We start from the raw sequence: 18,358 nt of genomic DNA, 5'->3' as shown, positions 1-18,358 counted from the left end.
GCGAATCCGGCGCCTGCAGAATCGTTCGATTCGTCAGGGAGCAACAGGTTTACCGGACACCGAAGGGAAGAAACGCGGGACGACGAGGGAGACGGAGAGGAACGGGGCAAAGGTAGAATCTTTGGCCACGGCTGAGCCTCGCCGGTATTCGAGGCACCCGTTTAGGATGACCGTGGTTAGCCGAGGGTAGGAGAACGATGGTGGGAGTCGCGACGATGCTGATGACCGTGACGGAAAACCAGGGGCCAACGACATCGCATCATGAACATTTCACTCTGAAAAGGCCGACTGTCCATCCGCATAGTCGTTTGTTTTAGACGACGTTTCTCTATAGTAATTATCATTTCCGAAAGCTCAACCCCCTTGCCGTAACTATTTTCTTCACAGTTATAATTAGACCGCGAACCTTTGTGCGACATAAAAACTTGTATGCATCAATTGCAAGACGTGGAAGCCAAATGGAATTTTACTCTCTCTTAAATAATTTTATTAAGTTGGACTATTTAGTTTCTTTTAATCTTTTCACTATTGAGCAATAATTTATAGCGGTTATAGCAATAATTTCTTAGAACAAATAGAGAATTTCTGTTCATTGCGTGCCTTGAATGCTTAAGTGTTGGTAATAAGGGAACAGAATTTTAGACATACTCGTCAAAGTAACCCAAGAGGTTAAACGACGCTTTAAGTTCTGAATGCTTTAGGTCCGTCATTTTGACTTGGCGAGGAAATACTAGAAATTTTACTTCTGTCGAAGCAAACTATTAGTCTCTTACATGGATTTCTGTTTAGCAACGTCCTAACTCCTTGATCTAATTAGTAGATTAGTAAAACAGTAAGAACTGTGAAAGAGTTTAAAAAACACTGTTTAAACTCGCTACATTTTCTACACTTTACTAAACCTTATTCAACTTTACTGAACTCTACTAAACTATACTAAAATTAATTTTACTAAAGTCTCTTAATATTGATTTTATTAAATTATGCTAAAATTGACTTACTAAACTGTGCTAAAATTAAATTTACTAAATTATGCTGAAGGTAAACTTACCACGATCATTAAGAAAGAAAAATGTATCTACAGATCCGGCATCTCGCAAATAATGTTTTTATTTTGCATAAAAATCTACAGTTAACAGATAAGAGCCTCTTTGCCTTCATAATTTTTTAGAAGTTCAATTTACATGTACGCTTCCCGAAAATGTAGGCACCCAACTCAACCGAACAAACGATAAGGAGAAACTCATTTGGGTAAAGTCTATTATTAGCTGACCGTCCTTATCGAAATCGATTAGGTCCTTCAAGCTACCGAAGAGTACCAAAAGAAATTCCCGAATTCTGATGGAAGCTTCGCGATCATATCCATCGCTCGAAGATCTCCAAAATGTGTCCAAAATTCGTTTTCTATGGTCGCAGAAAGGTCACAACTTCTCTTCCTCTATAATGCTCACATTTATGTCCATTTTTAACTGGAAAAAAATTCGGCGAAGGACATTGATCATAAATAAAATATTTAATGCACAGCGTTAAAACATAAATTCCTTTTTTTATCGTTTTATTTCAAAGTATAAACGTACCGACCTCGTTAAATGACAGACAAAATAGCGTAGAAATAATAGACAGAATTCAGCGTAGAAATAACAAACCATACAGGCTAATTAATTCAACGCAAAGTTAAAATTTTATAAGCCACCAATTAATGCAACGTAAAAACTCGAATCAAAGTTGCACAAAGTTAAACAAACAAAATTCGGACAAAAATTAAGATTATTTCACAAACACTTTTTTTTGCAATTGGAGGCATCAATTTTAATAACAAATTGATCTATACAATTAAAATCGAAAGTAGTTCTACGAACTACGTTTTGTCATGAATATTTTCAAACAGACAAATGTACAGCTGTACGCTTTGATTTTCTGACTTTTTTTTCATTGGATGAAACAGGTTGCAGAGTGTCACGGGAGAGAATGAAAGCAAGCCTGGCATCGCGCAAGGGTAAAGGGCTCGGCGTCGGGCGAAAATTCGAAAAACCCACGGACAAGAGTCGGAGGGACGAGGAACGATCAATGGCTCGGGATTTACCTAAAAGCCCCCGGCTCCCGGACAAATGACCATAGCAGCAGACGCCTGTTGGCACGGTGGGGGATGAGGAAACAAGGGGAAAGCGAGGGGTGGTGAAGGAATAACCGGCGGCAGGGGTTCGACGATGGTGGTGGCTGCGGCGCCACTGCCACTGCCATCGCCTTCGTCGTCGTCGCCGTTGGCCGGTCGCATACATACACTAACTTTCTGCTTCTGGTGCCGTATAACGCCGGGCACAGCGCAGAACGGGTGCCGGCAGTCGTGATCGGTCCTTCGTGCGGGTTGCCTCGCCTCGTGTTCCTCTATCCGCCAGCAGTGAGACTCATTGACAAGTGTGACAATCGTCAGGGAGCTACGCCGCTCTTCCAGGGAGAGACTCTTTCCTCCGAGGAGCATCCTGATTGTCTTGCTCGTGTAGGGGAAGTCGTTCAACCCAGGCAGCTTTAGGTCAATTTGTTCGTCAACCGGAGTGGCAGCACGTGACGTTCACGAGTCCAGTGACTGCGCGATCCTTCCGGCCCTTTGGCTCCCGTGAAGTTACCCGTGACCTTGAGACCAAGTTCACCCGTAGGTCGGACCGCTTTCGGAGCACCGAGGGTGAGACTCGCGCGCGGGCGCATGAGTATTTTCGAAATAGAACATTCCTTCCCGGTATTGATAATCGTTCTCCCTTCTCGGGTGTCGATTGCGGTTCCTTCGAATTTTTGGGGATGCTTTCGGTCGTCGTTCACCCCTTTCCACTCGGAGCAATAGCTCGAATCGCGTAACAGCGGGTTAATTCGCTTTGTGGATAGGAATTATCGACGAGTCGGAAGGAAACGAGTTCAATGAAATGTAAAATGAAATCGCTCGAAATGATTATTCTGTTTAAGTAGAATTTGGTGCAGGGTTGCACAGATTTCAGCCCTTTTAATGCGGGCTGAAATAGAAAAGTATACTATAAGAAACGTCTACTTTTATAGTAGAGTAGTTTTTATATTTTTTATACTATTTCGATGAGTTTTTATTATATTCGTATTGCACGACTGCCATTTGCATTACAATTGCCTGTACTTGCGTTATATTAACGTTATGAATATCGCAAATTAAACGATGTGCTTTCGCGCGTACACTGTAACTACCGAGTTCTATGCACGACTAATGTGTATTGTTTTATACCAATAACGAGATTAGATTTATTTAATCTTCGTATCTATGCTTGAATAGAGAAGTTTATCTAAAAGTTTGTGCCAGAAAGATTTTTATAGTACTGTTATAACGAAACAGACACTCAGAAAATCAGTCATTTTTACCAGTTTGGTCGATCCAATGCTAATCTCGAAAGTACCATAATTAGCAGCAGTCTTGTTACGTTCCCTGATAGGGCACATCCGAGTGCAAAACGTTAAATTTAATTTAGAGATTTTTACGGTTAGATCCAAGATTTTGATTTCAGAGTTGAGAGTTCGTTAAACATTTTTAGCTAATTTTAACGGTTTCGTATTCGCCATGTACGGTGTGCTTCTTCGTTTCCTGTTAAACGGCTTTCTCACCCATTATAACACCATTAAAGACATGTATGTATTCAGAACGTGTTGATGGAATCGCAACAAAGTGGTAACACGTGATGATGCTGGCAAGTGCACGTTCACTTGTGCACACTTGGCTCGCGATAAGGAAAGTCATAGGAGTTCAGTTACAATTACAAACTATCATTGTATCAAGTTCTAATTAGTTTGTGCAAATTTCTGTTTTCATGCGAGACTTTTGGAATTACCGAAAGATCGTGCGATTTCGATTATAATTTGATTTTATGCATCCCTAATGAACTTGGGTAGGTGAAATTTAAAACGGTGGAAATATTAAAAGAATTTATTGTTTAACCGTTTGCATTTGTGTTTCAATCAGGGGAAGAAAGTTGTTGATAATTATGGAATTTCCAAAATTAAAAATGTTTACTCTGTATATATATATGATCTGTATCAATACAATATTATCTACCCTTTTGGCAAAAATATAACCAACTATGTTTCGGATCATTTATAATTTTATTTATCAGTCTTTTCAATATATTTTTTTAAGTACTACTCTTAGACACGTTAATTTCTTTTTTTTTTCTTTGAAGACCTTAATGAAACCTGTGAAAGTTTACCTTAATTTTCAGAAACTAGATAGCCAAATAATAATATTTATACTCATGGCCCAAATGGACCCAAGGCCCAAGCGTTAACTATCTAGATTCTGGCAATTAATTTCAATTCTCGCGTGTTCCATTAAGGTCTATAAAAAAAGTAGCGTGTCCAGAAAGATTACCGTAAAGAACACGTTGATAAAAATCGCTAAATAAAATGTCGAACGATCCCAAGCGTGCTCGGTTATATTATTGCGAAAATAGTCCGCTGTTCGAGCGTATAAAAAACTTTAGCAATTATTTCCAATGTTCTATCAGTTCATATTTTATTCAATCAATTACCTATTTACCGCAGTGATTGCATTCCAGTTATTGGTAATCGATCCGAGAAAACTCCCCGAATGTAAAGGGATGGCACAGACTCTCCACATGAGAGAGAGACTGCGATAAACCGAGAGCCAAATAAACAGAACAAAGGATCGAGATCTGAATGACGCATTGACCAATATGCCGCCCACGCGCGGGAGGCGAATGATCATTACATTCCCTGTCGATTTTGATTCTTGACGGCGTAGTCGTAAACGCGCGGTTTCAAGCGGTAAGGATCACTCGAGCGTTCATTATGTATACATTGATTATCTTTAAGCCTCCGCTGGAGAGCCTCGACGGCTCGCGTTGCGTTCCCGAGCTACTCATATGCGTTCGGATCGTGTTCCTGCGAATTGTCTTGCTAAACAGTCAACAGAGATTTACAACTCAGGTCCCTCGATAGAGAACACGTTTACTTGCGGTCGCATCGGATCGCGATTTATTTATTGCGTTGCACGCACCTACCGAGCAATACCACGTGGCATTTACGAGTATTTACAACATCGCTATACGACATAAGCTCTTCGGATTACGGATCTCCCCCTACTCTGTCGGCCGCGACCGACACACCACTGTGCACCAATTAAATGCACCGGCCATATAAAATAATTCCTGCCGGTCGTCTCTCTCGCCGGCTTATGGTTCACCCGGCAAAAATCACTGGAGCTGCGTGTTCGCACGGTGTGGACCATACAGAAAATTATAGCTCGTTATTATGCTCGCGTGCATACGGTGTCCCGGGATTTGTCAAGCACAAACGACGCTCCGCGTTTAACTGTAAAAATATTCGATAACGTGCGACAGGTTTGAACGTTGTCGAATTGGAATTTTAATTTTTATTTGTCCGCGGCAGAGATACACGATGCTTCTTCGTTAATGCTCTATTTGTACAGGAGATTACACCATAATCCAAGAAATTGAGTTGCGTTGATGTAATGTAACAACTTCTTCCGATGTTATCGCTTGAAAGTATGTTTAGAAAATGTAAAGAGAGTGGAACGCATTTAGCATGCAAATTAAAACACGGCTGATAAATATTGTTTTATGATACTGTTAAATAGACTGTGGATTTTATGCATTTGCGTCGGGATCGAGTGGTTCGGATATAAAATAGCAGAACGATTAAGAGAATTTAGGAATGTCGATGTATTATTTTTAATCTATTAAAATTATTAGCGAAAGAAAGAAACTGTTGCTCAGTTTCTATTTCTAAGAATTGGTGGAGGTAATTTTTATTTTGCAGAAGAATATTTTTGTTGGAAAGATTTTATGCAGCTATTGCGAAAATTGATAAGAAAAATACCATAATGCACAGTGGAGAACATCAGACAAATTTAAAAATACTGTCGCATTACTTTCATCTAATTAAATCTGTTAAAAGGAGAAATACATTTTTATTTAATTCTTCTTTTATACAACATAAAATATATATAATAATAATATACAACATTTACAAAACATTATACAACATTTTAGTCATTTTTTGATTAGAGCGTATATTTAGTTAACGTGTACAATAGGAACATTTATTCGAATATTCTCATACTTTCAATAACTCAACGTAATATTTTCCGAGAATATTTTCTTGCAACATAATTGTTCTTTAATTCGACTAAGGATCTAAAGAATTCTGTTGACTATGCGAGCGGAACCTTCTTGTACATATAGATTTGTCGAGAATGCTGTATAAGATCCACTAGATAAGACGTCGGGAATTCCGATGGCCATGGATTATAAAAATGTCTGCGGAGGAGAAACGAATTTCGTAAAGTCCTCGTGGCCCTCGAGCCACGTGGGTTATTGACACAACGGCAGCCTTGAATCGTTTGAGAAAAGCTTGTTAACTAATTTTGGTAACGCACACCGATCGATGGTACACGTTCCCATCCACAGACCATGTCTGTCGGAAGATACTTATTTAATTTCATCACTGGTAAATTACATTGCTTGTGCAGAGAGACAGTAGAGGGACCTGAGAGAACTCCACTCGTAATTACAAATATTCTTGATCACTCGACAACGTACAATTGAAGTTTTCGTAGAAATACCGACGTCCTTGGCAAAATTATGGTTCGAGATATTCAACATTTTATTTTAATTGGTACTTGAATTTACGAAACCAGTCGAAATGGTTTCTGTCTTTCTTCTTTTACAATTCTTTTACAATTCGATGCTAGAAAAATCTTTCTACTAAAAGTTCTTAGGTAATCTTTCGTAGTCTAGAATATTTATAAATAATCTTTGTCAGAAGCATAAATAAATCTAATCTTGCCATTGTTATAAAATAATATACATTAGTCGCGTTTTGGGTTCGGTAGTTTCAGTGTTAATAAAATTGTAATATCACTAAAATTCATTTTTCGTCTATTCTGTTCAATTGTTGCTATATAAAGTTGACCATATTTGTTAACATAAATAGTCAAGTCTGTGGATCCTAAAAATGGAATTAATTAATTAATATTGAGGCTAAAGGTCCCTGAAGTTTTTGAAGGTGAAGTATATTGAAATCGAAAGTGTCGATCCTCAAGGCTGCGATTCAAAAATGTTGTGAACGTTGACTCGGTTGTGAGCGACTGTGTCAGAGAATTGATAGATCGTTGCCTGCCGTTTCTCGACCCGTAAAACCGCGGGTACTTTCTTCAGGAAATACAGACGAACTTGTGTAATGCCAGCAGAACGATGGACTCCGTTCGTCCCGGAAATGGCTTTTCCAGCTCTCTTCGTTTCTATCTCTGCTATTCATTAATTCAAAGCTGAGACGCAAGCTTTCGATTCGCTGTCGAAATTAGTTCCGTTTCTGCGGAAAATGTATTCACTCGTTCGGCTACAATGATTTATAACTTAATTGTATAATATCAGTTTCCAATTGTTTCAAATCACTGTGCTGCGAACTTACATATTTCTGAACTTGAAATAAGAAGTACATTCCAATGAAATGAAATTTACTCGCAGTGGTTTCTGAGTTCGAAGATAACTCATTAATAATTTTACGCATTTATGACGAACACGAGTATTCGTAATTTAAAATATTAGAAAGATTAGAAGATCGATAATGTTAACGTACAATCGTTAAAGAAGGAATGAAACTTCTCGAAGAAACTCCTCACTTTTGCAATGGATGCAGAACATTTTTCTTTCGCATAAAGACTTTCAGTTTACTCGTTACCAACGCAAGTCGCGTTTTGAAAATAATACCTGGACAAAATAATACTTGGACAATGGTAATAGAAATAACGAATCCGATACGTCGAGTCTAGTAAGAACGTACGAACAACGAAGAATAAAAAGAAACGAAGGTAAAATGAAAGTGAAGTAAGACTCGAATGAAGAAACAAAATACGTATGTGTAGTGCAAAGTTCAAACGGCGGTTTTAATTGCTAACCAGCGTGGCTATTAAATCAATTTGGGCACCATAAATATATATATGCTTATTGTAAAAGAATTGTAAAAGAAGAAAGACAGAAACCATTTCGACTGGTTTCGTAATATATATATATGCTTTCGGACAACCTATTTTTTTTATAACTTCGGGATATTTAACTCTTCTTTTTTTATGTTTACACGCACTGCAAAAAAACTGTTTTTGATTTTTACCGAGTCACCAGTTCGTGTTGCGGCACAGAATGTAGTCTGAGAATGCACGATTTTTTCGCATCGTAACGTTCGAACCGCTGCAAACGAGGCTGCACCTTTTAATACACTTTTCCTTGTTCCGTTTGTTGAAACACGAATGGAGAACGTTCCGCTCGGAGCCTCTTCCATATACGACGCGATTCGGTTTCGCTGAAGCGGGTAAAAGTGGCCATGTGTGCGCCAAGTTCATTTACATTATTAACGATTCGATAACACACACGCAATGTCGCAACGGGTGTCACGGTGCGTAATACACGAGGTATCCCCGTATAATGAAATCTATACGTGGTATCTGCGATCTTCGACAAGGAAAAGGACAACTTCATGCCAGAACTTCGTTCCAGGTCCCTTTTTTTTACATTTTATTCGGCGATCATTCTGTGTTTGTTTTAATCCTCTCGCCAGCAGCATAAATTCCTCCAATAACATTTCACCATGCTATAAGATTTAGCATTTACCAATGCCATAAGACGAACAAATTATTCACGATTTCATCTATTCTAGTATTTGTTTCTTGGCGCATCAATCATCGGCGATGATTTCATAATTTTCGATAGTCTATAATTTACGATTCAAAAGTGCTTCATAATTTGTTTAGTGGTACTAACTATTTCTATCGTGTACCACAAGTCGTTTCCGGCAACGTTATCTGATGATTTCGTTTGGAATTATCATGTAGGAAAAGATTATTTAGATTTCTTTCAGCATGGTACAATAATTGATAATTTGATTAATAATTATGTCGGTTTATGACTGATAACATTGTCGCTTTCTTGAAGATTTCTTTTTAGAAAATTCTCAAACTGTTAATTTACGACTTTAAAAAAGTACTATTAGAAAACTGGCGATAGATACAGCGTTAACGATCAACTATAGTTTTCTCTTAACCCTTTGACGATTAAAGTCGACGCAGTGACATCAGGTGTATCATAAGATCAGAATATACATTGTTCATTTTTCTTATTATTGAATTCTTCGACGTACAATCTAGTCCTTCGAGAAAAATGTTCTTAGTACATTAAAAAATGCACAAAGGGTTAATAAGTTTTATTGTTGCTACAGCAACAGAGATCATTAGAAATTTTGTATCTATACAATGTTAACATTCTGTTGAATTAATTAATCGTCGAATCGGTTACAGTGTTTACTAAAAACGTTCAAAAAATAAACTTGCATTTTTTGCACTTTGTACTGTCCAAATTAAATGGATGGAATAAAGTCAAGGAAAACTACATGCATCAAAAATTGAATTTACACACATATGTTATCCTTGAAGAAATTAACACTGTCCCGCAGATACGCACGACCGTCGGACAACTCTTTTCAAAAAAAATTTCCACAGCTCACATCTTAACCCCTGGCAATATGATTTCTTCCATATCTACATTAACGACTTCGATTTTTACAATTTCCCAATTTCTGTTCCTTATTATCTGATTCCACAAAAAGGTGAAATCTGACTCGTAAAAGGTTAAATAGGACCTACAAAAATGTTCCATAGCATTTTCGCACCCTCGAATCAAGCGACAGAGACGAGATCCCCAAAAACAACCCCGAACACAAAATTGAAACCGATCCTTTGAATTTCAGGGTGATAGCGAGAAATCCGTCAACACCAGAACCCGAGCCGGCAGCACCGATCACCGCACCTGAGGCCCACAATCGGCAGAAAGCATTTCTTCCCACAAGCCCCCTTCTCCCGAGGGAGCTGCACCCCGGAACACCGAGCCTCGAATGAGTTGATCCGCGGGACCTGCGTTTCCGGTAGCGCGGCTTCGAAGAGAGCAGACTGAACGCTTACCATTCCGTCAAACATGACATAAACCGAAGAATCTCATCCTCCTAAGCACACAGAGATCACCGTTGGAAGAGTAACCCGTTGAATCGGAAGGGAACAATCGGCGAATTTCGACGCGGAGAACAGAGTATTTTTATCGACGTGAGGTGTATACCATCGGATTCTTCGAATTCAACGCTCGCAGGGTTGATTCGACTGATTCGCGAGGACAGGACAGCTCCGAGAATCTGCCCGCGGCGCGAAATAATTATCGCCGTCGTGACGGATCCGTCGAGCGAAAGGAACCACTTGATCGGCGTATACCCAAGCGAGCGGACCACGGGGACCAGAAGACGTAAACGAAGAAGGATCCGAGGCATCAAGGAAAAATGGCGTATGACGACGTTATCCTGCGGATGGGCGAGTTTGGCCGGTACCAGCGCAGAATCTACCTTCTGCTCTGTCTTCCGGCGATATCCTGCGCGTTTCACAAGATCGCCGGCGTCTTCCTCAGCGCGAAGATGAGCACCAGGTAGCTGCCGCTTCTTCGGCATTTCGAAACAGAGCCGGCTATTCTCGAACATTTTCTCATTCTTCTCTCTTGCACGAGCAACAAGCATGGATAGACAGAATTATTAGAGCAATTTCCAAGGGCTACGTATAGTCAGATCTGATAGATTTTGGACATGGAAGCTGATAAAGTTGTAAAATATACATCACATTCAATTTAGAAACACCTTTTTCTTTGACGATGATTGCTCATATTGTCTTGGGTTACAGTTTGACTTTTCTGATATATTTTTATTTAAATTTCACTTCGCTCGAACAAGTTAGGGGAACATGGTATAATAGTAATATTCACTGGATGATGATCTGAAAGCATGGAAGGGTGTTCAAGAATTTTTGGGGATTTCTTCAAACACAATACTCGGAGAAAAATATACAGATATAATCGATCCAGTATGCAGCGAACAACTCAATTAGTGAGTGAAAACAATCGATGGTTCTTGTTTCAAGAATTCGAAGCGTGTGTCGGTAATAGGACCCACCCGAGCGAAGTGAATCACTGTGCAGGTCGGAAAGAAAATATTTTGCACACGGAAACATGCTAATTATCAGTATTAACATTTTTATGAGTCTGCGAATTTTTTTGTTTCGCGTTCCCAAGGTCCGAGAGCTCTGGAGAGATTCGATTTGAAATTCCGTACATAATCACAAGACACAAAGATATTAAATTTAGTGACTTAGTTAGTACTTTGCAATTAAATAATACGCATTGATCGCGTTGACAACATTTTTCACATTTTTCTAGGGCATTTAATGAATTTCCATGTTCGGTATCAAGATTGTTGCTCGGAAACATTTTAAAATTGATATTATGCAAACGAAAGCGACACGAGATGGTTTGAAGAGGAAACAATTTTCTTTCAGATGCGTATTGCCGCATGAGAACGTGGACAACGCCACGTATTTTTTACCCCGAAATGTGATAAACACGAGCTACCCATGGGACGACGAGCTGAAAGAATGGTCGCAGTGTTACAGACACGACGTTCCTAGCTTTTTTAATGAAACTACAATCGACAGGTATGTCGACACGTCGACGAACGACGCTCCAATTCAGAAACCCTTCTCCCCGAATGGTCTCAACACTCAGGGCCTGAAGAGATGCGAGGGATATGTGTACGACAGAAGCAAATATAAAAGTACCACCACTTCTGAGGTATATACACTAGTTTTGGTCCGTCATTTCACGTGCACCTAACTCGTTACTAATCGATCAACCAAGTCCTAATTGACTTCACTGTGCTACAATAGTGCTTTAAGAGATAATCGGTAGTCCCAAAACTCTTCATTGGCGTCCTCTCCCAATGCTAGAAGTACTGATAAGTTGCTAAAACGACAAATTAATTTCGTTTCACTGACTTGAGTCAAAAGCTTGATCTCAATTATAGATAAAGGTTTTGATTGCAAGCATAGAAAGCAGAGCGAATGCATCAATATAATTTTTCGCACCCCTTCGAAGAAGCACTAGTGTAGCTATGCGATAATTGATTGAAAGATTCGGCTGTAATGTAACCGTTTGTGTTGCTTCTTTTCAGTGGAACTTAGTTTGCGACAGGGCATGGTTGAAAGCTACGGGGGATTCTTTGTTCATGGTAGGAGTCATGCTTGGCTCGATGATTTTCGGTGGTTTGTCCGATAAATATGGGCGTAGACCAATTTTCTTCCTGTCTTTAGTCATACAGCTGGTCGGCGGTGTACTAGTCGCGGTTGCACCCGAGTTTATATCCTACGTTATCTTCAGGTTAATAGTCGGCTCGACTACCAGTGGGGTCTTTCTAGTCGCCTATGTCATTGGTAAATAGTTACACGGAATAAGTCGTTCCATGCAGTGTGTCGTTTCCCATTTTTATTCCAATTGTGCGTTCTAATAACGCTCGAACGGCGGATATTTCTGACAAAATATAACTGTTTAAGTTCAGGATGTTTCATAATTTTATTTATCAATTTCTCTTGACATATTTTTTGAGATACTCCATCTAGGCGTGTTAGTTTTTTTATGGATCTTAATGAAGCATATGGGCACAAACCGGGTCCAAAATGGATCCGAGTTCTACCGTCCCAGTTTTGAAGAATATTTTTTTTAATTTTTTCAAACATGACATCGATTTTGGAAACGGCACCACTCGTGGAATGTTCTGATATGAAAGTAGCAGCTCTGGTAAATATCGTTCCAGTACTATGACGACACTATAATCTTCAGATAATGTTGCCTTTTAGCCCTGGAAATGGTGGGTCCGAGGAAGCGTTTGGTAGCCGGAGTTGGTTGTCAACTGTTCTTCACGACTGGATACATACTCACCGCTGGATTTGCATACTTTATAACCGACTGGAGAATGCTACAAATGGCCATCACCGTGCCAAGTATCGCGTTCCTTCTTTATTGGTGGTGAGTACAATATCTTATTTCTTAGTTTGTGGTCGCTCAAAACTATACATTCCTGTATTATCATTCCATCATTCTCGTCAACAGTTTGCTAAACATAATAATTTCCTAGGTTTATCCCTGAATCTGCGCGTTGGCTGTTAACCAAAGGTCGTGTGCAGGAAGCAAAAGATCTTCTTCAACGAGCCTCCTTAGAAAACGGCGTGGAAATGCCAAGCGAGGCACTGGACACACTTCTCAACAGCTATGAAGACAGCGCTCCAGATTACAAGAAACCGTCGCTGTTCGATCTTTTCCGATATCCAAATTTGAGGCGGAAGAGCATTTTACTGTTTTTCAATTGGTAATGTTTCCTTGGAATTTCTCTCAGACTTTTTACAATTGCGATCAATAATCTGCAAAGTTCAGGATAGAACCTTGCCAGTTAGTCTTTTGCTGTTCTTTTCATTTATTAAACGATTCATTTTTCTCATTGTTAAAAAAAGAAATCGGTAAATGTATAGTCACGTGTAGATAAACAGCAAAAGGATAAGGCTTGTCCCAGAACAGACCATCAATTTCGATTCATTTCGCAGATTATCCAGACTATCAACGACTGTTAATTCGTATTCTCTGGAATTGATTTTCAGGCTTGTAAATAGCGGTACCTACTATGGGCTCTCCTGGCATGTGGCCAACCTCCGTGGCAACGACTATGTTAATTTCCTCATTTCTGGGTTAGTGGAAATACCTGCGTACACGTTTCTAATTTTCACCCTAAATCGTTGGGGTAGAAAGATTATCTTATGCGGCTGCATGCTAACATCCGGAGTGGCGCTACTCGCAATCTTGTTCGTACCTGCTGGTTAGTTGAATACGAAGAATTTTGTACATTCTTTCATTTCGATATCATTCCAATCCTTCTTCTGACGATACTTCTCCTTTCAGATTCCCAATGGCTCATCGTGTGTCTCGCCATGATCGGAAAACTCACCATCACGTCCTCCTACGGTGCTATTTATGTTTTTACTGCCGAACAGTTTCCCACGGTCATTCGGAACGTCGGTCTCGGAGCCAGTTCAACTTTCGCTCGAATCGGTGGTGTAATTGCTCCATATGTCATTCACCTGGTAAATAATTCTATACTTTCGTGCTGCGAAGATAGAGCCGCTCGTTGGACATGGTCCACTGCATTAATTACACTGTCCAACGCATAGTTTACGTTCCAATAGATGATTTTTACGGATATCTGCGTGCTAAATACGAATTTATAAAGAAGAATTTATAAAGATAATTTTGATGTAGATCAAACGATTTTCAGAAAATCTATACGAATCATCTATTGGTCCTTAAGTGACATGAAAAAAAAGTTTCTAATTTGTTCGAACGTGTACAAATGGTTTGAGTTCTTGACTTTTTACAGTCTGAAATTTGGATGCCTCTTCCATTCGTTATTTTTGGGTCGTGCGTACTAACCGGTGGCGTTATGTCATTGCTCCTTCCGGAGACACTGAACAGGAAACTTCCAGAATCTATACAGGACGGCGAATTGTTTGGAAAGTACGTGAAGAAGTGATTACTTATTTTTTTTTAGGTATATGGTTGTTTCGATTGTTATCACGACGAATGTGTCGTTTTAGAAAACCTTCGAAAAAGGAGAAGACTAAGCACCTAGACATAGAGCAGCTGAACGAAGTGGACGTGATAAAACCACTGAAGCCGCAAGAAAACGGCGTACACGAGAAGCAGAACGGATGACAGTGATCTCCAAGGCGAACATCGGTTATGCTCAAAACATGTATTTGAATTCCGCCTGTTCTAGACAGCCTTCTGTGTACACGTGTCCCGCACATAATGAATCTTAGCGTGTCCACCGCAAAATTTCACCAACAAATCTCATTCGACCTCACAAGCTGCATGATCAATCAAATATAGGCCGTCGCTGACCGAGAACGAAACACAGGAACACACGAATCAAGGGACTACTGGTATCCTCATTGAAAGTTTCAGCTTCAGACGATTGAAAGTGAGAAGGTAGCGTTTACCTTCTGTATGTACGTACATATAATATCTGTAATCGATAGCACACGAAAAGGAAAACGAATCTGCCAAGAAACATATCATTTACTCTAATTTCTGAATGTTGTTGTGGTAAGTGCCCTTGAAATGTAAACTTGTAAAAGCTTGTCGGAACGTTCGGGCGGAAAATGAACATTTCCGTGCGACTAATGCGGATAAAAAATACAAAGACTTTGACATTTTACTGTTCTGTGTTGTAATACTAAATGTCGACCTTATCCTTATCTTACGTCCTACTTAAAATTCAAACAGAGTCTATCTATAGTTCTGACCGTCTTGATAGTGTATATAGTAATTATTTACATTTTTTTAAAATAAATGATATATACGTACTGATTATTTACATTTTGAAAAATAAATTATGTTTGCTCGCACGTTACAACTAGATTGTAAATATTTATGCAAACTTGAATTTTCATCGAAATTAAATAAAAATTCTTATAATAAACTATCTTTTTTTGTAGGAGCTTCAAGCAATTGCAAAGCAATAGACTCCTACGTCTTTATTAATTCTTTCAATCTATCTATCTACATTTTTATTTGGTATATAGGTTCCGAAAACAATACAATTATTCAATTGTTATATTATCTTCTCTTTTTCGATTTTCACAAATTTCACGGGATCCTGCATAAATAAAGATACGAAGTTTTGCATTACAAATTGGAGTATGTTAGGTATTAACAACTTAAACTTACCTCAACAATATCGTTGTTAATGCTGCAATAACATAGTTTCAACTTATTGTTGTATTATTCTGTATTGTATTGTACTTTGTATTCTACGTTCAGTATGTGACACAAACTAATACCTCAGAAGAATGTTACGAAGTCTGGGTTGACAAAAGTTTAACACATTGCAGAATTTGAAATAAATAAGTACGTCGACGAGAGACAAACTAATACATCGATGCATTCTTCTGAAACATTTGACAACACTATCGAATCAAATCAATTAACAAGAGAAGTATCATTAGAAGAAAATTGTGAAGTCTTGATTGACAAAGGTACAATGTTGCAGGTCTATCAATTAACTTGTATGAATCAGAAACTAAGTAACTTGTAGCTGACCTCATGCAGCAAAAGCGCACGCTTACAGTAGAAGATTTCACAATTGCAAAGCCGTTTGCACAAAATAATGATTAAAAAAATGCTGAAAGTATAAAACAAATGAGTAACCGCACTATGAATGTATATTTCATAAGAGGCTAATTCACTCACATTCATATTAGGATGATTTATTTAATCTGACTTGAGATGTTGACCAGTTGCTTCTTGTCTTTTCTGTATGGTTTTTCTGGCGACATGTCTTTAATCGGTAGCAAGCCAGATTTAATTAGAAATACGAGCAAATGTGATTTAAACGTGCCATTGTTGCACCGACCCTCTTCTAGATATACATTTAAATGATTCCCAACGGTTTACGTTAATTGCAAAAATAATTAATTCTTTAACAACGTGATACAATTTTTTAATGAACAATTGCTTTCATACTTCTCTCGTGTAATTTGGATTTTACATTCTCTACCTCTATAAGATGGCTTACTATTCTTTATACTACAACGAAACGAATTTGAACAAATAATTCATGGAATTGTTACAAACAAAAATTTAACATTATCGTTAAGCAATAAAATATAAAACGAACCTGCAGCTCCGTTTGAAGTGTAGTTAACTGTTCTTTCTCAGATTTCTTTTCAGCATGTGAGTTTTGTTTTCCATTCTTTTCTCATAAGACTTTACATTCTGTCAAAATTCGGAGACTTCATATTTTTCATCCATACATCAATGTTCCTACTTATTATCATAAAATTACTCTTATCTTCTGTTTCATCTAGCTCATGAATCTTCAATTGCCAGTTTTACCTTTTTTTTTGCTAGGTGAATCATCAAATTTAAAGAATGTTGTTTCTTCTCTTTGTGTTTGATTGTGGCAGACCGCTCCAATGCTTGCTCTTCCATGTTCTAGAAATCAAGTATCTGTACAAATTATATACAGATTGTAATATTTTGCTAACAAATACAACAACAATAAATTAACAAAAGTTAATTTACACACATCCATATTAAGATGATCAACTGCTTGCCTTTTTTGTATGGCTTTTCAGACAGCATCTCTTTAATCAATGGCAAAGCCAGATTTATTTAGAAATACAGGTAAATGTAATTTGAATGTTTCAATGTTGGACATCCTTGAATGTTGCAAGTTATCCCAACTTTATCATCTTCTAGATTTACATTTGAATCTAATAATAAATTTGATACTTCGTTCGTACTTTCGATTTTATGTTCCTTACTTTTATGGATGACTTTCCACTCTTCATACTCTAACAAAACGAATTTTAATAGATAATTCATGGAAATTGTTGTAACAAAAATGTCACATATCATTAAACAATAAAATATAGAACTTGCTGCTCCACTTAAAGTTTAGTTAATCCTTTCCAGTAACGCATTAATACTGATGTGTCAGTTGTAAGGACTAACAATTGAATTAAACACAACCGTCCTCTCGATCTCTATCGCGGTCACGGCCGCTCTCGGTTCACAACAATAGTGCGACTGTCAAATGCCTGCACGTAAATCGCAGCCACAATAGACATTTCTTCAAAATCTCCTTTGTCTAATAGAACCGTTAATCGGGAGCAATTTTGTGCTAAGCGATTAAAATCTTTGCGTCTTTGCGCTTAGAAGGCCGGCTTCACGTATTCATAGTTTAGTTAATTGTTCTCCAAGTGAATGTCTCTATTCCCTTCTTTTCTTACCGGCAAACTTTCAAATTTGCTTCATGTGAAACAGTTGTAATTTTGTTTCTCCAGCCTGTGTTAATAAATTAAACAAAAATTAATAAATTGAAAGAAATTGGTCGCAGTTTGAACTTACCTGCATCGGTATGCATTCAAGCGAATCTGAAATTTTGAAAATTGTTGAAAATAATATTGGTACAGTTATATCAAGGCATAATATAATAATAGATTTGTTATTTTATACTCTAATTTTGTTATAATTAATGTTGAAACCATCACTTTGCACGTTGGAGGTAAATTGAAGTTTCGTTCTAGATTCGTACAGTGCCAATTAGTATGTGACAAAACGCTGAAAGTGTTAGCTAATAAGTGGCGCCTCTCGTGGTGAAACGTAGAAGCTTGGTTCAGGGGTCCGTACAGCGCTAATTAGTACAGTGGCAAAACGCTGAAACTACTAGCTAATAAGTGGCGCCTCTCGTGGCGAAACTTGGAAGCTCGGTTCAGGGGTCCGTACAGCGCCAATTAGTACAGCGGCAAAACGTTCAAGCTACTAGCCAAATTACCAACAGTTGATTTTGGCTAACAGTTTGAGCGTTTTGCCACGGGACTAATTGGCGCTGTACGGACCCCTGAACC

At 38.4% G+C, this 18,358-nt stretch overlaps 1 protein-coding gene and 1 long non-coding RNA gene across 26 annotated transcripts in view; one reads left to right on the top strand and one right to left on the bottom strand.

Annotated features, from left to right (window-relative positions):
* Positions 1–15,162, top strand: part of Orct (Organic cation transporter) — a 31,652-nt gene extending 16,490 nt beyond the window's left edge. For 2 of the 4 annotated variants that reach the window (XM_033476545.2, XM_033476547.2), the window contains exons 2-10: positions 9,784–10,502; positions 11,402–11,693; positions 12,073–12,331; positions 12,755–12,923; positions 13,033–13,263; positions 13,550–13,764; positions 13,848–14,029; positions 14,323–14,459; positions 14,540–15,162. In XM_033476545.2, coding sequence (XP_033332436.1) covers positions 10,360–10,502; positions 11,402–11,693; positions 12,073–12,331; positions 12,755–12,923; positions 13,033–13,263; positions 13,550–13,764; positions 13,848–14,029; positions 14,323–14,459; positions 14,540–14,657 — 1,746 coding nt within the window. In that variant the 5' untranslated portion in view covers positions 9,784–10,359 and the 3' untranslated portion in view covers positions 14,658–15,162. Of the gene's footprint in view, positions 1–2,257; positions 2,678–8,206; positions 8,538–9,783; positions 10,503–11,401; positions 11,694–12,072; positions 12,332–12,754; positions 12,924–13,032; positions 13,264–13,549; positions 13,765–13,847; positions 14,030–14,322; positions 14,460–14,539 lie in introns of those variants that run through there. The other 2 variants (XM_033476544.2, XM_076521746.1) reach the window with 2 other exon arrangements.
* Positions 15,163–15,427: 265 nt separating this feature from the next.
* LOC117223948 (uncharacterized) lies at positions 15,428–18,084 on the bottom strand. 22 transcript variants are annotated; one of them, XR_013033360.1, is made up of 8 exons: positions 17,967–18,084; positions 17,859–17,884; positions 17,035–17,795; positions 16,842–16,955; positions 16,624–16,772; positions 16,197–16,532; positions 15,675–16,128; positions 15,428–15,603 (listed from the first exon to the last, which is right to left on the bottom strand). It is a non-coding gene; the product is annotated as an uncharacterized LOC117223948 (long non-coding RNA). The 22 variants fall into 22 exon arrangements; XR_013033357.1 differs by having other exon boundaries at positions 16,624–16,769; XR_013033352.1 differs by having other exon boundaries at positions 16,624–16,721.
* Positions 18,085–18,358: the final 274 nt, after the last annotated feature.

Source organism: Megalopta genalis, chromosome 5 (genome assembly GCF_051020955.1).
Source record: "Megalopta genalis isolate 19385.01 chromosome 5, iyMegGena1_principal, whole genome shotgun sequence".
NCBI lineage: Eukaryota > Metazoa > Arthropoda > Insecta > Hymenoptera > Halictidae > Megalopta > Megalopta genalis.
Note: the sequence above shows the minus strand (reverse complement) of the source record. Positions and strands in the feature narration are given on the sequence as shown.